At 34.4% G+C, this 24681-nt stretch overlaps 2 protein-coding genes and 1 non-coding gene across 3 annotated transcripts; 2 read left to right on the top strand and 1 right to left on the bottom strand.

Moving 5' to 3' along the window:
* Window positions 1-10237: 10237 nt before the first annotated feature.
* Window positions 10238-11533, top strand: LOC127852718 (neuronal acetylcholine receptor subunit alpha-7-like). The gene is made up of 2 exons (XM_052386670.1): window positions 10238-10459; window positions 10715-11533. Exons 1-2 carry the CDS (start codon window positions 10238-10240, stop codon window positions 11531-11533), a joined length of 1041 nt encoding a protein of 346 aa, XP_052242630.1.
* Window positions 11534-13330: 1797 nt separating this feature from the next.
* On the top strand, window positions 13331-19571 carry LOC127852717 (neuronal acetylcholine receptor subunit alpha-7-like). Its single transcript, XM_052386669.1, has 3 exons — window positions 13331-13633; window positions 16342-17129; window positions 19451-19571. The coding sequence occupies exons 1-3, from the start codon at window positions 13331-13333 to the stop codon at window positions 19569-19571; spliced, it is 1212 nt and encodes a 403-aa protein (XP_052242629.1).
* Window positions 15968-16049, bottom strand: Trnas-aga (transfer RNA serine (anticodon AGA)). The gene has a single exon. It is a non-coding gene; the product is annotated as a tRNA-Ser (tRNA).
* Window positions 19572-24681: the final 5110 nt, after the last annotated feature.

Genomic DNA, 24681 nt, shown 5'->3' with positions numbered 1-24681 from the left:
ATGAATGAAAATTATTTATCTTTCAGTGTGAAGAACAGACGTCACAGCGAATTACCAATTCGTCACAGATGAAACGACGATTTGGTAGAACAATTTATTCGAGACATGCAGTTAAAACAAGTTCATAAATCCCGCATATTGAATAAATATAGGAATAATGAGTCTCATGAAACATAATCAGTAGAAACAATATTTAATTTTTCAGCTCAAACTATCATGCATATTAAAATGTGTGGCCATGCAAAGTACCGGAATACTTTTCGTATAAATGCTTAATTTAAAGTCAACGAAAATTACCAGAAAGCGAATCATACAATGTTATGCCGTCGGTGGTTTAAACTGTTAGCTATGTACATATTCTGAACATCCCTCAAAGCCAATCTGGTAAACATATTGATTTGTTTTACCAGATTAAAAACTTATTAGAATATTTATCAATAGGCCAAGTAACTACAATGGAATGTTGAATTTTATATCACCTGAAAAAAGTAAAATACCTTAATTTAAAACCCGAGTTCCTAAAAAACATTATGTGTGGATAACTCAGTGTCTCTTTGAAAAGATATCAAATACCAATACAGAAAGAAAATTTGCTGGAATAATTCATTTATAAAACAACAAAAATTAAACGTTTTAAGAGGTATTTATTATGTTTAACATGTTAATGACTTTAGGAAAAGCAACACTGGGATTTTTGAAGATACAATAAGTCTCTTTTGAATTGATTTGATAACAAAACCATAAAGTTGTCAGTGGAAAAAAGGAAAAATGAATTTAAAAAACACGATCATTTATACAACACCTTAAGGGATTCTTACAAAATAACATAAAATACAAAAAGATTCATAACAGGCTATGAATCACTTGTAATAAAACAAAAATCTGGAGGGTGCGAACAATTTGATAAATCATCCAGACATTAACCAAAGAACCATCTTCATTCAACCAGTCAAATTTACTATTGACACCCAAACATAAAAACTTCCAATACAAATACTTCATGCACATATTACCAAACAAGACTTACCTCTATAATTGCAATCTCGTTACGCAAATATTGTGTGATTTGTTTTATATAAACTCAGAAGCGAATACTCACGTGGTCTTGGATTGTCATTTCATTGACAAGTGTTCGATGGTTATCACAAACTTTATTTACAACAAGTAAGAACAAAATTTCGCAATAATATCATTCTGCAACTAACCCTAAGCTGATTCAAACAATGAACACGTTAGAAACTCCGTAGCATGATTTGCTAAATATGTTATCTTTGAGTGAAAGCGGGAAAAAGCAACACCACAAATCGATGCATTTATATCATTCGTTTAAAATATAATTCGAAGGTCGAGGAATTAATCACGATAACACAAAATAAATTAAAACTACACATATTTTATGTTCGATGGGCGCATTAAATGCTCAGTTTGTGCACCTTTTTGTTTAAGTTTATTGTTTGGTATTATATTTATCAATTTACGAACATGCGTGTATATACTATTTATTAAATTAAAAGTATTATTTCTTATAGACTATCTATCTCTCCGTTACTACGATCTGTTATATGTTTATAGACAATTGTAGTTTAATTTCAATGACAAATGATACTATATATGCATTTATAATTGAATTTTCCTAGTAAATGCCGTTTTTGCATTTTCCATATTGTATTGTTTATGTATATGTTATTTGTACATTGGAACAAAATTCTTCATCAGAGAAAAGGTAAAAAACGCAACAAAAATCAGAGGTCAACGGGCAAAATTCAGCATTTGTTTGGTCGAAATGGGACCTTTACTTTCACTTGGCCATGCGTTATTATTAAAATAACTTATGGTAAACTATAGAAGATGCTCTTTCGAGCACAAGAACCGTATTGTCTTCTTGGGCGGCATACTTGGAAATCAACAGTCAAAATGCACAATGTGTGTCAAGGATTAAATCATTCTCAGTGATAGCTTAAAGCGCGTATATACGATTTTTTTTATATGTGTTTAATTGTAATATATTGATAAAATATGTTACAATAACACAAAATAGGCAAGAAAAATTATACATTAAAGCCGAATTGCATAAAATGCAGCAAAGACAAATTTGCGCCCCGAGCCAATAATGACGTACATATTTTCCTACAATAACCGAAGCATTCGTCTTTGTATTAGGATCGGAGATAGTGTTCGTGTGTCGTATGAATCGATGTCGTTGCAGGAATTCAAATAAACCGTTAAACTAAGTTCAGATGCACATCGTGCCTGTATGGTATACATGCTGGCGAATTCGGCTGTACAACCGTTTTCAATTTCAGAATTAAATATCTGGCTTATTTCGCATTTTTCGACACATGTTCTTCTTAACTTTTACTTAATTTATATTGAAATATATATATATATATATATATATAGTTTTTTACACAGTTTATATAAATTCATAAATATTTGACAAAATCGTATATACCCGCTTTAATATATTTTATTCATAATTTGGTAAAATGATTTATTGTATCAATCTGACTTCACGTTATTCTATTTCTTTGAATATTTACTCTCTATAATCATTCTGATATTGTTTTATACATTTATTTGAACCTTTCATAACTGCTTCTGTTGTATTTGCTTATTTGTGTCAAATTGATATTGTAATATATTTCTTACTAATTTGTATTTGTGTTGTATTCCTCCGAGCGAAAAAGTATTTTAACAGTTTACCAGTGCGCATCTTTTTATGTAAATATCATTTTGTTTCATACACACCATAACACTTTAATTTTTTACGTAACTTATTTGTCAATATCGTCCACGTTTCTGTCGACACATTGATATCTGAAGAATGTCAGCCATCAGGGGCGTTCCTGAGTCTATTTCAACTATACGCACGATCTCGCAGCGAAGCTGCGAGTGGGGGTAGGTGCGGGAGGGGGTTTCCACCTCCTGCTAGGGGGGTTTGGGCCTCCCCCAAGAAAATTTTGTAAAAATTCATTGCAGATGGTGCGTTTTGGTGTTATCTTTCAGCCACGTTTTGGCAATTTAATTCGTCAATTTCTTGCTTGAAAAAGACCGATAAAAGAAAAAACTAAGCCCGTCATTATTTTCTGCTGAAACTGATTTTATGTGGGGTATTTGGTAAACAGAAAATTAAATTCTTTTTTAATTAAACTGTAAAAGAAACACTGTTTGAATGAAACAACAGCATGCTCGCTGAGTATTGAGCGAGCATGCTAAACTTTTATTTAACTCTATCAATAAAACCAGTTTGGACTGTGTGTAATGTATTAAAAAGAAAACATCCTCTAATTTCACATAAAACACAGGTCCACTTGTATGTGCAATACTACACCCTGAAAAGTAATGCTTATCTTCGATCTATTCTTTGTGCAAAAATGTCGACCACATGCTCAGCGTTAATTTCTCTTTCCCTATATACATTAAGGAGTCCAAGTCCAGACATGCGTTCCGTCCCCATTGTACTCCGCAAGTATGTCTTGACCCTTCGCATTGTGGAAAACGATCTTTCTGCAGTTGCGGTGGAGACAGGCATAACGAAGAGCAGCATGAAGCATTTTCTGATGCTGGGGTATAGCTGCTCACTCGCAAAAGCTATGCTCTCTTCAATTGTTTCAGCGGGGTCAAATCTACCCATTGCACACTTAAAATTAGTCGCAATCATGCACCGCGATGCAGGATTAACTTAAAATAAACCTTAATTAAAAGTTTGTTTGAGCTAAGTGTTTGAGCTAGTTTTGGTATAAAGTTAAGATAATTATATTTTTCTACTGAAATTAAAAATAAAAAATAAGCTAGGAAATTGTTATATTAGAAGAGAAGAAAAAGTAAAGTGAAAGGTTCTTGTGGGGATCGAACCACTGCCCTTCAGGTCAATAATGGGACAAAATGACGACCAGCTAACCGATTGCGCTACAGCACGATGATAGGGCGAATACCACAACTTTTCCGCTCACCGTCGAAATTTTATACTTCTGACAAGAGCACCGTATCCTTCTGTCAAAAAATATGGCTTCAAACTTATTGGCGAGTCCAGAAATGAAAGAAAAAACAAGAACAGAAGGTAAGTTGGTAATAAAAAGATATTCCACCGAACGTAGTATTTACTTTACATCTAATTGCCATTTACCGCATCAAAATTGAGTCGCTATTAACTTCAAAAGAGTGAAAACAATTTGAGCATGTCGTGAAAGAAGTGACTTGCATGACGCGAAAAATCGTATTTGTGCAGATTTTAAACATTTTAAATGAAAGATTTTTTTGTTAAACGGTATTTCATAGCAGAAGAATCAATTTACAACACATTATGGCATGCTTTATTGAATATAACTGTGATTTTTACATTAGCACGTGTCAGCAAGTATGCACCGCTCAACACTGACAATATAGAAATATGGACACCGCTCAACAATGTCCGTAAAAGCACAGCATTTTTAAGATGTTTTGGCACCGCTTTATTTTGATATTAAACTATATCATCTACGCCACTCATCGCAAATTCCAGCAAGATCTGAAAAAATAGCACCAAAGGTTTGTATTATGCCACAAGAGCTGTCGAAAGGCACCTTCTCAGTGCTTGAAAGTATGATAAAGCTATTCTAATTAGAAAAATTGTGGTAAGTTTGGGGTCATAATTGTTAACAAATATAAAGCAAAATATTAAAACAATGTTAAATAAAGGCTTCATAATTTGAATCACGATGGTAAACAAGTGTACAAACGGTTTCAAAGCAATATTAAAATGTACTTTGAAAATATTTGGTTTTCAATTGTTTTTTTAATACTTGACGGAAATAACTATATGATTCGAACCCTTCACAAATCGTTAAAACGGACCGCGCTGCAATGTCTTATCTATGGAGACATGCACTCACAAGCTTCTAAAGACAGTCTAAAAAATGTTTTTTTTTAATTGTAACCCCTTTGTTTCTGATATAAGTAGTCGAGAGCATCTTTGGTATATATCTTTGGTTTTGCCACAAACACAAAATTCATATTTCAGTAAATGTAACCAATGCAACATCACACTGTACACTCTATACATAACTATATTTATTATTTCCTTCGGCTAGTTTTACACCAACATTTGCTTATACCATCGTACATCTTTTTTTACGGATTATGAATAATGAAATCAATAAATAATAATTATCAATAATGATTGTATTTTACCACAACAATATAGAAAACATTGAAACATGAGACTTAAACATGTGCCCTCCACGTACTGGAAAGCAGTAAAATCTAACCCGGTGAACCTTTTTTGGTGCAAGCATGCCATCATTTTCAAGATCAATTCTGGAACATGTAACTTTGATCAAATGAAGATTATCGTAAATAAATTTAGCTCACAATGGCTCGTTCTAGCTTATCATTTAAAGCCATGTGCAGAAGTAAGCGTTGCCACGAATTTCAGTTACACGGAATATAAATACGTTGTTTATAATCAGTGTTGCCTTTAACATATATATATATATATATATATATATATATATATATATATATATATATATATATATATATATATATATATATATATATATATATATATATATATATATATAAACTAAATAGTGAAGATCAATTTCGAATAAAGATACCTTCAATAATTTGAATGAAAAAATAATTTGGGCATTGCCTATCATTTTATCATGATTTGAACTTCCAGAAATGTGAAAATTCATAGAAATGCTAGATTTCAGAAATACATTTCAAATTCAAGAACGGGTAGATCCATAAATCGAGTCTTAATCGACATATCTTAAGGGAAATGTAAAGCTGTGGACATTTTCGCACTTATCTGTCAAAAGAGCTAGCTTCTGAGTATCATCTCATGTTTCGCTTACGCTATCTCTAAAAACATCTGGATAAAGCCGACATTTTTGAAAATTTGTGCCATGTAAACATAATCTGGTACCCGTGTCCGAATATTGGTTCACACAACATTGAAGGGCGACAACACAGTCGTAGAGTAGAGTCTACACAGTGATTACTACCCCTCATCAGTGAAAAAATACTTTACTTCGTATGTTTGGAGTTAAGACTGTGTTGTGTTTTGTACCCACTGTTATTTTCTAAAAGTGGACCTCTTGTTTGCTTGTTTACATAATTATACCCCTAACCCCCCTAAGCCCTCACTTTTTATTGCATTTTTCGAGTTTTCATTTTTTTCAAGTTTGAAACTGAATTATACGCACGTGCGTACTGCCGTATGCCTAGGTACGCCCCTGGGCCATTGTGGTCCATGTCACCAAATGTCTTCGTCTAGCAGTCATTTACATGGATTATGTTTTGGGTCGACATAACGAAACGTAACGTTGTCATGACCCATGAGTTCCTTGTGCTCACTAGTTAACAACTTAACGTTAGCATTGTGTGTTATACACACCAAGAATCAGCATGACAATATTATTGTCCACATACATTTAGATCCCCTTGCCCAAATATTTACACCTTGAACACTTGTCAGTAGTCATAGCAAGTCCAATGAAGAAATAGTTATTATTATGCATTTCATCATAACATCGTTTTTACACAACACGAACATGTTTTAATTTCAATTCTTGTTGGCTGACATAGATAAATCGATGCCGTTTACGACTTGTTTGAAGCACTACGAAAACATTATTTGCGATACTTCTGTACTTTGAGAAAGACTCTTTTCAAAGCATACTATATCAATCTTTGAGACATCAGTCTGGCATTTTTTAATACTTTTAAAAACCCATTTTCCCGTTCACAGAAACCGGTGAAAATAAACCTGAACCTTTCTGTTCTTCTGTAAAATGTTATTGATTCATATGAGTCTAGATCGATCTATGTCGCTGCGCCGAGAAGAAAATGCGAAACTATTTTATAATTGGTTTTCAGTTGTGCTTAAACTACAAAGACCACGTCGCATAAATTTACAGGGTAGATATGGAAACTGCAAGGTTATCTTTGTTTTACACGAAACCATATCTATCTTCGGTACACTTCGAAGAGGTTTCTAAGTAACACTTGTCATAGTTATAAACGTTCATTGAAACTGTTTTTTTCTTAACTTATTCTTTTCCGAAGCATTCTTACGTGTCTAGAGGTTGTCTTTTATGGTGCTTTAAAAACATAGGTGGGATAAAACGTTTCACGCAGCGTCAAACAAATGCCTAAACACCATCGCTCGTTTCTAAATAGTTTTGAATTACTGTCAACTCTTAATTCAAGATCTCTTTGATCTTTTTAGATGACTTAAAGCTGCCTATTATTTACATATTAGTAACTTCTCGGTAGAAATTCCCTCACACAGAAAAACCAAAATCTTACCTCAAAAGCAAGTAAAGTATTTATGTTATTCAATATTTTCTAATTAAAACAAGTAATAATTTAAATCGTTCGTAATGAAACATTTTAATTTTTCAACGTCAGTTTTTGATTGAATTTTATCAGCAAATTGCATATGTTTCCTTCGTGGTGACAGTTTTTCGGTTGCTGGTTACACTAAAAATTAATAAATATAAATAATTAATATAACAATTTACTTTTGTTTGGGAAATTGTTTGCTCCAATACCCATATATGTTTAAACTCTAGGAGTTTTGTTTTCTTTTTATCGACTTATCTCTTCGTTTCATGTTCATATTCCTATTAATCATGCTAAAATTGTTAGCCTTATCTTTGCATCCATTTTTGGTTACATAAATTTACCGATGTTATGCAAACATTTTAAAACGGATTGTTTTCTTGCAGATCAATATTTAAAAGAAAGAACAGCTGCTTCGTTGGTATTAAATTATTTAATTAATAGCAACAAACAGGTTTTCCTTAATAGTAAAAAAATGTATACTCAGTTTTTTCATTTTATTTTTCTTACAATTACATATTGAAGTATAAATCACAGTTTTGATTGAATATCTAGTTGATACCACGTTAAATTAAAAAGGTAGCTATAGGGGAAAAAGATTATCAGTTATCCATACAAGCTTAATTGCAAAACTATGATATTCAATCACTGACCAGAATTCACGACCCCTTCACAATTAGAAGTTAAAACACTTTCTGACAAAACGTATTAAGTTTCTGTTTTAATACTACAAGAAACTTTTTTGTAACGTTTGTTATATACAATATTAATGTTCATCGAAAAACAATCTTAGGACAATCAGCAATTACCAAAGTATTAAAATGAACTGTAAACATTGCATTAGTGAGTTTATATATAAGCACGTATGTTTTGTCCAGTCTATGTATTCCATATATCTGTTCTATAAACATAAAGATGATTGTGTTTTATTACTTAAACCTTTTTATAATGAGACACAAACAGTACCTTGCAGGGTCACAAATGAAACAACCGCGTGAAGTCTCCAGAAACGGTGTTTCAATTATATGTATTTTGTACCATTAAAAGGTGTATATCCATTGTTTCCTGCAATAACCTTACTGTAAACAACTGATTGATTAGATACAACATTCAGCGACAGGTTCGACGAGTGTGTAACTAAGTAAAACCTAGTGAACGATTGGTCTTAGTAGGTAAAGTACTTTTTGAATTGACAATTTCAGTTTTTAAAATTTGTTTGCAATGTTTGCTTTCCAAAGATTTCAAACCTACCATAACACGCATTATAGTATCATAAAATCCGCCTCGAAATCTTGGATATATGGGGCAAGATAGAATATCCATCAATATATTTTATAAGAAATCCTGTTTTACCCGTAAGATATAGGTCGATTCATGTCTTTTGATCTATGAAGAGACAAACATTTAATGTGCAAGTTTTGTATAAGAATGGCTGTTCGGTGTTGTTTTATTAAAAATAAATACGTTTCATATCTATAAAATGTTTACACATATCAGATATTATTATGCAAAGTAGTGGAAGTATTCCTTATTGAAGTACGATGTTTGTCCAAGAGTATCGTTGCATTTAGAAAAGATTCATTACTGTATGAAATTGTGTTATGAGAGTGCAGAATCAACGGGGATTTCCTGGTTTTACATACGGACTGGACAGAATTTTAACACACCGTTAAGAACTTTATGTTAGCAAATATCTCAAGTTATTGAAATACATTTGCAAAACTCTTTAGTGCATAAAAGACAGTTGTTCTTGCAGCTTGTGTCGATATTTTAAGATTTAAGAATAAATCGTTGAATACGTCTGAAATCGGTGACAAAATTACACGTTTCGTGAAACATTACCATGTACATAAATGCTGTAGACATAGTATTTTGTCCCAGAACACAGGACTATAAAATAAAGTAAGTCTGATGTATTTCCTACTGCCATATTCAGAATAAAAACTGTCTTTTATGCGCTAGTTAAAATTCTTAAGAAAAAATGTTTTATAGGTTAATTTCATGTGTACACTTATCTATACGTCAAGCATAAGGAGTCATATTTATTTTCTCACCGATTTAATGACATCGTTCGTGTCCATTAATATGAAAATATCTAGCATCAAACACTCCTTTTAATTATGATCCAAATATTAAATATCACGCTATCTTGAGGAACCATTTGAACATTCCTCGATATATAAAAATGCAATTGCGGCATAATAAAGTTTGGTAATCACAATATTGGAAGTTGTTAATCATTCTATGAATCCAGAAAAAAGCATAAGTGCTGGGGAAAAAACAAAGCAAATTTGTATGGATATAACCCTATACGTGGTCTGATGTAGAAAATTTGAGGTTTTCATACACCGGTGATATTATATGTGTCCATGGTAGTAAGTTGTTCCCACAATACCGCGTACAGTTTAGAGAAAATCTAGTTAATGGACACAAACTATTTATGTATGATTAATGTTTCTTTTAGTGTCAACGTCCTCAATTTCTCAATAAACGTCTCTAACATTTCTATTGCCATTGACTGTACTCCTTTGAGATAATGTTTTGTTCTAGAAAACATCCATTCAACAAACCGGTAAATTCTTGTAACGTGTTTACATTTATATTTTGGAGTGCTTTTCACTAGGGATGCATTCATACACCGTTGAGACGAAGTATTATGTGGTAATGAAAAGTGTTCTCGAGGGACTTGAACAAGTATATAAACGACTTCAACAACGAAATCGACAAGCCACCATTTGAAGACAAGGATCGTTCAAAAATGGCGAAAGCGGTTTTAGTCAGCTTCACGTTGATAACTGTCATCCTAGGCGTTGTTCCTATAATGGGGTATTCTATTTACAATGTAACATTGCTCAGAAAAACGTTATTTGTCAAGAATGAGTATGATAAAATAGCTCGACCAATGAGAGACCAATCGAATACAACATCAGTTCACGTTTCGCTTAACATCTTTGTGATTTATGACATAGACGAGGTGACACAAACACTAAAGGTTTCAGGATCTCTTCTTCTAAATTGGGTGGATGAAAATCTCATGTGGGAACCGGATGATTTTGGCGGAATAACCACCGGTGTGTTTCCACAAGAGTACGTCTGGAAGCCTGGAATTGCACTGAAAAACACGGTTGATGATTTCAAAACACTTGGGGATTCACGCTGAATGTCATCGTTTCTAATCAAGGGATCGTTACGTGGGAACCATTTCATGTAAGTTATTTGTTGTGTTAATGCATGAAACAACACCAGGTAATGTGTTTTTCAAATACTTTCAGTTATTGTTTACACATCCGTCACCAACGCTGGGTGAAACAATACTATTAAGAAATTGATAATCAGCGCTAATGAAATACTATTGTTAATTGGTCTTTTCAATTTACAGATTTTTACTTCTCGGTGTGCGTTTGATATAACGTATTTCCCATTCGACAAACAAACGTGTGAATTACGGTTTGTGACATGGGGCTATACATCTGACGAAATACGTATCATGGGACCAGACACTGGTCCGTCTGCTAATTGGCAGGAGCTCATCAATAACCCAGAATGGACTCTTGTCGAAGTCTCCGAAAGTAACTTCTCAAAACCGAGGCCTATGATGGTATTTAACCTTCACCTGAAACGAAAACCAAGGTACATCGTTACTTATATTATACTTCCGTTGCTAGTGTTGATCGCACTAAATGGGTGTGTTTTCCTTTTACCGGGTCAGAGTGGCGAAAAAACAAGTTATGCCATCACAGTATTTCTCTCCTTTGTTGTCTTCTCTACCATCGTACAAGAAACGCTTCCAGTGAACTCGGAGAACGTGTGCTACCTATCCGTTTTTGTAACCATGCAAATCATCGAGAGTGCTGTTATAACCATTGTCACCATCTTATTGGTTCGGCTTGAAAGCTGCACTGGCCATATTCCGAAAGCAATTATAAGTATTGCAAAATGCTTCGACTCCTGGCAATATAGACCCATCAAAGACGTTCGCTCTAAAAAATCGAATGTTATTTTAGAAAAACAGAAATTGACAGCTTTAAAAGAGTTTAAACATTCCGTTGACTCAGAGGATACTGCCACCATTTGTTCTGACACATTGGACAAGGGTGACATGAGTCGGATAATCATTCAACTGGATTGGTTATTTTTCTTTGCATTTTTCTTCTTTAATGTTACTTGTACCAGTGTTTTCTTTGGGATGGTATTGTAAGCATAAATATAGTGCGAGAATACTTTCAGCTTAACTTAAAGTTCATTCTGATTCCGATTAGATGCTCGCCACGCTTAGCAATTTTTTGTCATCTGTAAATGTGTTAAAAATCAACCACACGTTCATGTTAACAACAGTTATTTCCGTGTTAAAGTTCAAAATGTAATAGTACCTTATTTAGTGGTATATGTTCCTGTGAAGTTTAAAATTTATTGGCTGAATAAAGTTCGTTCTCAGTGAAAATATCAAACTTTTCGTACCATTTGCTACGGCTGTTTATATGAGCGTTTGTCCGTCTTTTCTCAAACTTGAAGACATTATCACGAGAATAACATATAAATCAAACGTGATGATCGGACTAAGAATGACAAAGTATTTTATCAGAGGTCAAAAGGCGTGTGACTTATTAAAAAATAGACATACCTGTACACTCTATGCTGCAATTACGTTTGACAAGTATGTAAGATTGAAACACGAAACCTAGTCAACGCATACACAGTATTGCGAAATATCTGCACTGCATTTGTTTTCATCAGGTCAACAAATGTTGAATGTTACAAAAAAAATCTTATCTTAATACTGATGTCAACGTAACGTTTTAGTATGTAACAATTCATGTACTGATAAATGGCAATATGGTAATGGTAAATTTTGTCAGGAGACTATGGCTTGTCCTCGAGTCGTTTTAGGGCAAAATATATACATTTGTTGCATAGATAATACATAAAAATAAAATGACATAAAACATACGACAACAAATGATAAAATAATGATAAAAGTTTGGGTCACCAACTAAAACTCACTTGAAGTCTTCTCGTCCAATCAATATCAGCTCATGCATCATGAACCATTTAAGAAATATGTAAAAATACACAAATTAACTTAGGTTTCCAAATTGTAACTGCTATTGTATAAAGCTAACAAACGTTTTTATTGTGTATGGCATTTACTTGAAAAAAGAAGTGTTCTTAAAGTAGTGATTAAAAGCTATAATAACGAAAGGCTTAAGCAAAAGTTTAAACTAGTCCGGGTCTCCAAAACCTTTGACAATGCATATTGTTCCATACACAAAGTGTGTGAACGGTTTTGATTGTGACTGTTATAGCATTTTAGTGAGCGTAATTGTATGACGTCATCATACAGTAATGTTAAAATTAATACTTTTATTGCTAAGCACACAGATTGAGAATGCTTCATAGCACATGTTGTTATTTAATAGCACTGACGTTATCAAATATAAGTACCAACGTTGCCATCGGAAAAATCTAATGAACAATATGTTTAAACGACAGCATTGATTATGATCAAATTGAACGGGTTCAGCAATTAGTTTGTATTCATCTTCCCATTAGGAATCGCAATATCTATGAGCAGAAATTGATTACATTTCCCGTACGGTAATGTACTTCTATTGTCAGTGCTTCTCGCGCCATCGATCAGAATTAACAACCGATGGCGATTAGTCGCTGTGCGTAATTACAGTTCATTTATTCCGCGATTATATCAAAGAACAATTAGAAAGCTTTGTTCCACGTTGAATTATTTACTATCATAGCCAATTATTACGGTGTTGTATTCTCCAAGTTTCTCTACAATACTAAATTCCGGGTTTAATCACATATGAAACGAAGGAGTACCATAAGCGTAAACTAGCGTCATAAAATGGATTTCTTATGTGTTATGGTTTTCGGTAGTTTACTAGCGCCAACGGTATCGTCATATTCCCTACATAATGTCACGTCACTACGTAAGACGTTATTTCAAACAAACGAATATGACGTCATATCGAGGCCAATGATGGACCAATCCATACCGACAATCGTCCATGTGTCTCTTCTGATCTACGTCATATATGACGTCGATGAGGTGATGCAGACGTTGAAGGTCTCTGCGTCTTTACGACTAAGCTGGCGTGACGAACATTTGGTCTGGAACCCGAGCGACTATGACGGCATACAGACGGGCGTCTACCCACAGAACAGCGTCTGGAAACCGGATGTGTCTCTCAAGAACTCTGTTGATGATTTCAAGACGCTGGGAGACCAGACACTCAATGTGATCGTCACGTCCGATGGGATTGTCACGTGGGAACCCTACCAGGTTGTTTAAACTATACAATATGCTTTGGTGTTTGTTTTTTCCTTTAAAAATGTGTTTTAAATAATTATACGGATAAACTTGCCATAATTTTCTACTAACGATGCCAAACCTATTCGAATTCTGGAATATTCGATTTCCTACTGTAATGTTCGATACCATTTCTACTTTTTACCGTTCATGATGTATGTTGCCATATACAATTCAACAATTGGCTATTTATCATCAAGGAAAAGAACAAACGTTTCAAAATAAGATGCATTCTGCTGGTGTATTCTTTTTTAATAAAAACTGAAAGTGTTTTGGTTGTGAAAAAAAACATCTGCCATATAATTGTCATTTCTATCATTTTTTCTGATGCACAAAGCACACCAGCTGGTAAAGCTTTGAATGCGATATTCAAGATAAACAAAACACGTTTACCGACATTACTGTGAAGCAAAGACTAGAATTGTTTGATACACTAATATTGCCTATTCTTAATTACGATAGCGAAGTTTGGGGGTTTGTCAATGGCGATACTATTGAACGCATTCATATGCTATTTGTAAAAATATGTTGGGTGTTAAAAGAACCACTCAACTTGATTTTGTATACGGCGAACTTGGTCGCCTTAACTGTCAAACAAATAGAAAGTTGGTACTCCCTACTACGTGATTTGCTAAGCACACTTGGTTTTTACGATGCCTGGTATTTTCAGGATGTCGGTAATGATACTATATTTCTAGGTGCTATTAAACAAAGATTACAAAATAATTTTATACAAAATTGGATCGGTCGATTGGCTAACTCGAGTAGAGCTCTTTTTATAGGAATAAAGCAAACTTTCAAATTCAACCATATTTAGTATTAGGTAATATTAAAAAGTACAAATTTAGCTTATCTCGGTTACGATTATCTGTCATAGATTAAGCTGGAATGCATCTTATACACAGATTTAAGATGTAAATATATACCTTCATATTGTAGAAACAGATCAAATATGTGCAAACATAAATAGAACTTCTAAATGTCTTCCGATAGTGAATCTGTGTTAAGAAAACTTTGTTCATGCCGCATTTTCAGTTAGATTAGCAAACATACGTATGCCCATTTGATAAAAAGTGTACCTATTAAACATATTACAAGCATGTAGTCTATCTATTAATGTTATCGACTTCTTTAACTAGCTAACATAGGTAAATTGCTTTCTTTTTTTGCTTTTGTATGTAAATGAAATGTACATATTTTCTATACATTATCAAATTGTTAAATATAAAGTGCCTAAATTAATCAAGAATTCGAATTAAATGTGTGTCTTTATGAATTTTTATTATATGATTTATAATTTGCTTGTCATCTACCATATTTTTTGCTGCGTAACCTACACGTTATGTGTTCTGTCATTACAATGACACACGGTTCATTCTAAATCTCATGTTTTGCATTTTCTATAATTGATAATTGTTGTTTTTAAATGAATACAATGCATCATGGTATTTGTATCACTCATCTTCTTCTGTATTTTCAGTAGTTTTGTGTTAGTTCTTTTTATAGTCTCGCTATGATTTTGTTTGACGAGTAAAAAATTAGGGCATATAACCACAACATTGAGTTAATTACTTGGCTTCGGCATGATTTCTATTTAAAGGTAGAACCACTGTAATGTGCACCTTTCCAAATATAATATAATGTATTATTGTCTTAATCAGCATCATATCACTGAACTACATGCACATTTTTAGGTAGGCTTTCAATGCTTTAAAAATAAATATACTTATTTTTTTCAAAACCACCCCCACGCTCGGCTTTTGAACAGTTTATTTGCACCCCTGGGGTATATGAAAGTCCCATAATTCATCCAGATTTCCAAATATGGGCATGCAGTTGGTGTGTACAGATGCAGTAAAGATGTTTAAAGTTTAAACAAGATGAAATAAGTTTCTTTTACAGACATTTTTTTTATAACTAATAATCTATGGAAGAGTGCCATAAAATGTAAGTGGTTTCAGCATGGTAGATATTGGGTTAGTTTAAAACAAAGTGTTAAATAATTCAAAATAGTATCATTTAAGGAATATTTTGAACTTAGTTTTTATAAATGCACTATATGCAGCAAAAATACCAAAAAAATAGACAGATTTACCGTTTACTTTTTTAAATAAAAATAAAAATGCAACATGCATGATTTGTATTTTCAGCAGCAAATCACTCAATTTAGCCATAACGTTGTCTTAATTTTAAAAATTGAACAATGTGCATACAAATTTCAACATATTTAACAAAAAAACATAGCTTATATGCTATATTAAATCAAATTACGTTAGAAAAGAAATAAAAGGCGTCGCAAAAAGTATGCGTTGTCGGCAGGATTCGAACCTGCGCGGGAAGATCCCAAAATATTTCTAGTCTATGGCCTTAACCATTCGGCCACGACAACTTCACAATAATTTATGCTTAAATTATATATCTATAAGTAAACAGGTAAAATGGCTCTTCGATCTTTGAAGAAATCGCGGGAAATCATTACAGTGGCGCTACCTTAATTCACGATTGATTGAAGCAACAAAAAGTGAAGGTTAACATAGCCTTCGGGTACGGGTGAATTTGAATGGTAATTTTACCGATATTGTCTGGTTTATCAACTGTATAAGATGCTTGCGTAATAGTTTGATATATCGACACTGAACAGATCTATATTTTTGTATTTTAAATATATTGCCTCGTTTCAGATATTCACCTCCCGATGCAATTTTGACATCACGTATTTTCCGTTCGACAGGCAGGCCTGTAAAATGATATTCGTGACATGGGGATACATGGCGTCTGAAATCCGCATTTGGGGACCAGATACAGGGCCGGCGGCACACTTAGAAGACATTTTACATAACCCCGAGTGGGATCTAGTTGGCGTCAGGATCCAAAACTTGACAGAGCCGCGCCCCATGATGATTTTTGACGTGCATCTGAAGCGCAAACCAAGATACGTTGTTCACAACATTATCCTGCCGCTAATCGTTCTTATAACGTTGAACGACTGTGTGTTTCTGTTACCGGAACGAAGTGGCGAGAAAACCGGATACGCAGTAACCGTGTTTCTCTCCTTTATGGTGTTTGCGACGATCGTTCAGGCGACCCTTCCGGCTAATTCAGAAAACGTATGCTACCTATCTGTGTTTGTCACCCTACAAATAGTTGAAAGCGCTGTCATAACGATAGTCTCCATCTGCCTTGTCCGAATCGAGGGTCGCCGCGACAGCGTACCGGAATGGTTATCGTCGCTTATCACGTGCTCCACGTGCATGAAATGCATCAAGTCAGTCCAGCGCTCCTCGAATATCACGAAGGGTGACGGCGATCGATTTCCGGAGCAAGGAAAGTGCGACAAAACCAAGGTGGAGTCGGTCTATAAAGACGAATGTCAATATAATGGAGACGGTATTGGCAAAGAACGGGTAGAAGCGGAAATTCTTGACTGGGGCAAAGTTTCCTTGCGGCTTAACTGGTTTTTCTTTGCTTTGTTTGTCGTTTTCAACATTTCCTCGATTTGTATCTTTATGACCATGCTCTACGGGAATACGGGTGGTCAGTTACCCTAAGTCATCTGCCAGTTTTATGTTTCCCTAATAATTGCTCGTTTCGTTTTTACCTTCTGTCCATAATGTAAAAAAATGATCAAACAAGGCTTATTACACATGTATTGCGAAATTAGTAAGAAATTTAAGGGATATGGTATTACCGTAATAGACGGAAGGTAAAGACTGTTATTACCGCATAAATGTTTTAATGGTATTATGACAAATACAACCTGCGATATTCAAGTTATATGTAGAGGATTATCGTAGATAAAAGCCTCCTCACACATAGACGAATCCATAATACGAAGCCTGGCGAAAAGGGTAAATTTATGAATTCTAGCGAATTCTTACCGAAATTGCTTGAAAATGTGTTGCATTGTGTAATATTATAACGAAAGGTGAACGTAGAGGAACTATTTGGTGCGAATGATTTACGAAGTTTGACGAACAGTTACTGCAATTCGCTAGAAAGCGTTAGGTCGCGCAAATAATATTCGTTCTCTCGGTTAGCGATTAGGAGCTATTAAGAGCGTTAAGATACGAATGTAAGCGCAACCGTGCGCATAATTGCGCATATCGCCAAATATTTCCGAAACGGTGTTTCTGCATCCGGGCGTTTTGATATAGACTTAGTTTTTTCCGACTCGACAATGCGTGTTGATTATACATGAAGTCTTTTTCATTAAAGATTTTGCGTTAATTTCGTGTCTTACTTTTACTATTAGTTCCCTTTATAAGGCCAATACAAAAACAACAATACTCTTTATTAATTTATTCCACTAATATGTTACACTTTATTTCAATATCTAATGTGGCACCATCCTGCCTTGCTATGGCACACATCCCGCTGGAGAGTTGACCCAGTGCTTCAGAGTGTTTCTCACAATCTTGCTTTTTTTATTGCTGTGTTGTGGCCCCTGATATTGACATTCCTGGTACCCTCCAAGTTGCGACCTCTTCTCCATTTCCTAGGAACCAGATCGCCTCTTCTATCATCATGGTTAACCAGTATATTCTGCATGGTGGGGTACCTGATCATCATCAAGTTGTGGAGAATGCAGCATGTCTTTACAATCAGCCTTACTGTGGATGGGCTGTGGTTCATCTTTGTGAGAAGTATCTAAAATTACAGATGACCAGTATTGTTATGTGTTAAAAGTTAACGTGAACAATTCTTTTATAAATGAAATTGTTTTGAAAAAGGGTATTGCAGTAAAGTTCCGCTATTAAGACCACTTCGAAGATTAAAAACATTATGCGTTTTTGACAATATTCAAGTCCCAAATGGTTAATTTATGAATGAAAATGGTCTGAAATTAAGACCACTTCGCTATTGAGACCACTATTTTCCTGGTCTTAATAGCGGCACTTTACTGTACCTGAAATCGGTTGGCCAAAATCCCAAATGCACTTTCTGATACTCTCCTAGCCCTGGATAACCGGTAATTCAGGATGCTTTCGTCTCTTGTCAGGACTCTATGTCCATAGGGTGTCTGCATGTTCTCGCTAAGGCTAAAAGCGTCATCTCCAACCAAGAAATAGGGCATATCGACGATGTCATTTGGAAAGGGCTGTGGGTCTGGGATTCCAATGGAACCATCCAGCACCATACAAAGGAATTCTGATTCATTATAAATCTTGGCATATCCACTTGAACCGTATCCTGAAAATACAAAAGGATAAGAAATTGTCAGTATACAACTGTACATTGAAAACAGCACTAAATGTATATAATTTATGTAATTACAAAATAATGCAGTTAAATTTATGTAGACTAATACTCACAACCCAGATCACACCATACGAACTTGTAGTCCGAGTCGACAATGACCAGTAAGATGATGCTGAAGAATCCCTTATAATTATAATATAAGGAACCAGAGCTGGCAGGCTTTCTGATAGCTATGTGCGTGCCATCAATAGCAGCAACGCAATTTGGAAAGTTCTAATTCTTGAGGAAACCATCAGCCAGTTGTCTCCATTCTTCAGGTGTAGAGGGGGCTGTCATAACCTCATCAACATATTCTTCACATATAGCATGGCACACGTCTGTGACCAGTACAGAGAGGGTATTCTCAGTGACCCGCCAGGAATACTGAGTACTTGACACCAGAAACCAGGTGACGTAGTGTGACAGCTAACTTTGGCCCTGGATCCAAGGGCTCCCTGTACCACCGAGTGTGTTGCTTCACGAATCGATGACGAACCTTCGTACTATCGTACATTTCAGTAGGCATGCGGAGGAATTTCTTAAATGTTCCAGGATCTTCACTTCTGAGCTCAACCATGAGCTGATCATAGATGCCAAATTGGCGCCGTCTCCCGGAATGCAGCCATGGTCTTCTCCAGATATTACGTGCTCTGGCTCCTCTTCTCCACCTTAGTCGGCCTCTGAGAAAGCGATGTATGTTTAGTTGTTGCTGGACTACTTCTTGATTGGCCATAACAGCAACATACTGCAGTTTAAGGCGTTGTATATCTTCCATTTGACGAAGAAATAATGATACCTTCAACATTATATATATGAAATATAGGCATATGTCTGCACAAACTACTAAAACAATCAGGAGCGCTATTATTCGGATGGATTCGCATAGATTCGCCTATCGTAGTTACCCTTCGGATTGATTCGTATACGAGCGTATACTGTTCGTTTTCTGAACGTTAACTTATCGTTATAAATCGCTTAAATGCGTCGGATTCAATTCGCTACAATACGCAAATCCTCGCTATTGTTCGCAAAAGTTCGCAAGCTATCGCAAAGATTTGTTTTCGGATCATCCTCTTTCGCTTGATATGCAAATCAAGTAATCATGATATGCAAATTAGCTGAGAGCTGCGACCTCTAACGCCAGATGACGAACGCTATGCGAAGACTTTCCGGTCGGCTAACGTATTTTAACGAACAATAGACGAAACTTTTATTCGCCAAAATTTTTTGAACATGTTTAAAATTTTCCGACGAACAAAACTAATCGCAACGGACGCAAAGGCTCACAAACACATCCATACGAACACCACCAACGACGTGCAACGTACATATACTAATGAGAACGAATTTTGCTGAAGTCTTATTCGCCAGTACACGCAAGTTGACGTCGGGAGACTATCGCCTTTGTGTGAGGAGGCCTTAAATCATTGTTATTGTGTGACATAAGCTAGTAAACACGATTACGAGTAAATTATTAAATAAACGATGGTCGTATTTTATTTCTATTTATAGCTCAATCACTGGAGCGAAATACCTTTGCATTTTTTAATGTATTTTTTTTCATTTTTAATAAATATATGAACAATGCACATAAGCGAGTAACATCTTAAAGGATTGTTTGAAACTGATTAACTTATAAAATGTTACAAATGCACCATAAGGAAATACTATTGGGTGTTTGTGATTATTCGTTAAATTTGTATCAGTATTGGAACACAATTTTTCAATTAATTCAACGCAAAATGACTCTCTTGTTAGCCATTCTTTTTTCTTTTTTTGGATCGAACTACTGTTTACGACCAATATTTTGTTGTTTTCACAAAGAATATTACAACATCCAAATGGTTTACGAAAACCATTTACAAAGGGCAATATCCTCGTGTATTGACTTCTAAAAGCATTATTTCCCCAGAGATTCAACTTCATCTGTGGTTTATGTGTTATTTTGTTGTAAACAAATATCATTTCAATGACCTATTAAATTCTTGCAAGGCTTTGGATATCGTGTTGTTTTGTCATAAATAAGGATCGAAATAAAACGGAAACGTTAAATTATTAACGTTGTGTTGACTTTCAATTACTTCTATTTAATAACGAATCGAAAACGACGACAGTAATTATGTTTGCGCCTGCTGTTAACTACTCGGTGAATTAACCTTCCACAAGAAACAAAACATGTATATAAGCATGTCAAACAACCGATGTATTCAAAATTTAGGACACTGATCTAGCAGGAATTGATAACAAGCTTTTATATGTTGCGCATCCACGTTCATCTTCGCATGTGGTGTCCCGATACATAGCACAATAACTAAGTAAATTAACTTCGCTTTGATTTTTTTTTTGATTATTTTACAAATGACTACGACAAAATTGCGCACCCAATACCAATGCGGTGTGTACCATTGTTTTCAGCTAGACCTTAAAGTAAAATGTGTTCCGCTCAAAAAGTTGGAAGATATTAATGTTTATTATTGCTTCTTAGTTTTTACAACATTAAGCTCTTCCGCTGAAAAAATAGAACACAACCCTCGATTATCGAAATATTTGTCACCAGATCTTAAGTCGTGTTTATTATTCGAGGCAAATTATTTTCATAAACTTAAATATTTGCCGTCCTGTCGCATCATTTGATTCGAATGATTAACAAGACAATATAAATGATGAATCAATTATTTTCAAAAAGTGACGTTTTGTATTGCTTAAGATCAACCGGAACGTCATTTATGATATTCACGAAGGCACACACACGCTAACGTTACCACGATCCCTAGACGTTAATTGGAAGGCTGAAAATCCTATATGGAAACAAAAAGTTTTTGGAGGAATAACTGCTAGCATTTATCCACAACATTACACCCAGAAAGGCCCACTTGCAGTTAACAGTATGTCTACGCTGGATTCCGATGTCATTCCATACATAAGCACACTCTAGACTGTGAGGAGGTTAGTCAGACACTTCAGTTCATCATGAGCCCATCCCAGGATATCGGTCAGCCATATCAACTAGCCCCTAAGGGAAACGACAACATTCAAGTATACCGTCCACAAAGTATTACAAAGCTGCGTGCAATTACATGCGCTGTAATGGTTGCATGATCACGTGACTTTGTCGGGTTACCCCTTTTAACTTTATTAGATGTAAACACGACGGTAACTGGTGCTTTATTTCAAATAACTTTTAAAAATAATGTTTCTTAATTTTTTTAAATAGTTCATCAAAGACAGGTTTTATGCTGCTTATGGGAAAGTGAAATACATCATAATTACCGTATTTAATAAGCATGCGTTCTGGTTCAAAATTGTGATTTGTACTATACGAGTATGCTTCACACAACTTGAAATGTTGTCACCGATTTCAGACGTATTCAAGAATTTATTCTTATACCTTAAGACAACGGCACAAACTGTAAGAAAAACTGTCTTTTATGTTCTTAACATTTTTGCAAATATATTTCAATAACTTAAGATATTTACAAAAGTAAATTCTTAACGGTGTGTTACATTCTGTACAGCCCGTGTGTGAAGCCCCGGGATGAACCCCTTAAACCCCCGTTGATTTTGCACCTGCTTTTAAAAGGAGATTATACGATTTTTATTTGTGCTTAATTGTAATATATTGATAAAAAATATGCTACAATAACACAAAATAGGCAAGCAAATAATACATTAAGACGAATTTCTTAAAATGCAGCAAAGACAGTCTGTTCAGGTTTTATGCTGTTTGCTGTTTGCTACTCATCAGTATCTTAGGGTTGGGAATGAAGCCTTTCGAACTTTAATATATTAAGAAAGGACTTAAATTTAATTTGATTTTCTAAATGACTTCAAATGCGTCAAACTGCGTTTCTGAGTGGTAAATTGTTTTAGAGCGAAGTGAACGGCTCGTTAAAATGAGCGCTGTCAAAAGCATCTGGTGACACATGTACGCTCAGAATGTTGTTATTTTCACTACACCTTAATTAATTAAAAACCTCATCAATAATAGATTTAATTTAATGTATTATTCCAATATTTTGTATCTTTAGTTACATCATTAAAAAGCGTAAATTATTTGCACATAGTTTAATTGCAAAGATGCTGATTTTGTTCTTCCGCTGCAGGAAATATCAATGCTACCAAATTTCATCTGAAAATCCTGGCGTTGTCATGGTACAAACAAGCAAAGACAATGATAAAACCACCTTTTGTTTACCGAAGAACACAGGTTTCCGCTTCACGGAAACCGACCGCCCTGTGCCGCAGCTCGCCCTGGATCATCTGAAGCATGGCGCGACTTCTTGCACGACTACGAGCGCTCTGTATTGCCAGCTCGAGGACGAGATTCCTTCCTGTGATAGACTGTATAAGGCATTTTTAATGTTGTAAATTGGTGCTTACGAGTTTTATTTAGCCTGTTATGGTAAATATGTGATGAGTATGTACGTGTGTTTGCAGTTTCCTTAATTAATAATTTGTTGCTAGATTTAGATGCCGTTAATTTGCATATTTCCAACTGGGTTAATAATCTTAGATAACCACTAGTGATGTTAATTGTATCTGTCAACATATAAAAGATATCAGTTTACAAACATGGGTTAGTGATTTGTAACCTAATATTATCTACATTCGTTTTTTATTATAAAATTTAAGCACATTATGACAACTTCGAATAGGAAGATATTGATCAAACTAGCTAAATTTACTATGGTGGCCTCTGATCTTGTCACAATTAGTATTAATTAAGAATATTTGCATATATTGTTCGTTGTTTTTATCGTTGCTTTTGCGTTGCTTTTGTGAAGTATTATGGTAACCCATGTTAAGCATTTATTTACACGCCATTGAATGTCTTATGTATTTTGTGTGGCTATGTACTAATGTATTTGGCAATAAAATTGACTTGACTTGGTTGAAATGATGTGCAGAATGCATTAGTCAGCCACGCTGGTTACAGATCATGGTCACCAATTCAGGTAAAAAACATCTCCTTTTTTGAGTAGTATGAAATGTTGTTTATGCAGCTTTTAAAACACATGTAATTGCATGTGTTGAGTTGTGCTTGTAAATGAATTGATATTGTTGTTTTATTTTCCCCATAAATGCTTTTCTCCCAAATAGCTGATGTTCCTGTTTTAAATTTGTGCTGGTCTAAAATAGTTCATTACTTTGTTATTTTCTGTTATATATAGCAACCGTTTAAATCATAAACTTCTTCTATTTGCCTTCTGTCCTGTTATGGTTCAACATAATATAATATTGTATTTTATGTTAGTTTCTTGTATATTTTGCTCTGTTTTGTATACTTATGTCATCAATGGACATTATAAGTAATCTAGGATTTTACTTTCTTATTCTTATAATAATGATTATTGCATACAGCAATTTTTTTTATAGCCTAACGTCATCTAATTGCTTATAGGTATTTATCATATGATTGTTTTTGCCATAAGTATGTTTTGCTGCTTATGCAAGTAAAAAAACTGTTATCCGTTAAAACTTTCAACAAATTACATTGAGTAGGGGATATAACTACCGTATTGGAGTGGGCAATACGGTTTAAGTTGTCTCCCCTAAGTTAAGAACGTCAGTGTAGTAGTTTCCAGTTGAAGTAAATAAAATTTACAAATGAATGTATTAGGCTTAGAGCTCATGATTAGGTATATATATATATATATATATATATATATATATATATATATATATATATATATATATATATATATATATATATATATATATATAAATAAAAAATTTATATAGAGCGGGTGTACCTATTTCCGAAGACTTAAGCCACTTATAAT

Source organism: Dreissena polymorpha, chromosome 12, assembly GCF_020536995.1.
Source record: "Dreissena polymorpha isolate Duluth1 chromosome 12, UMN_Dpol_1.0, whole genome shotgun sequence".
NCBI classification, from domain to species: Eukaryota; Metazoa; Mollusca; class Bivalvia; order Myida; family Dreissenidae; genus Dreissena; species Dreissena polymorpha.
The sequence above is the reverse complement of the archived record's forward strand: the minus strand, read 5'-3'. Positions and strand labels throughout refer to the sequence as shown.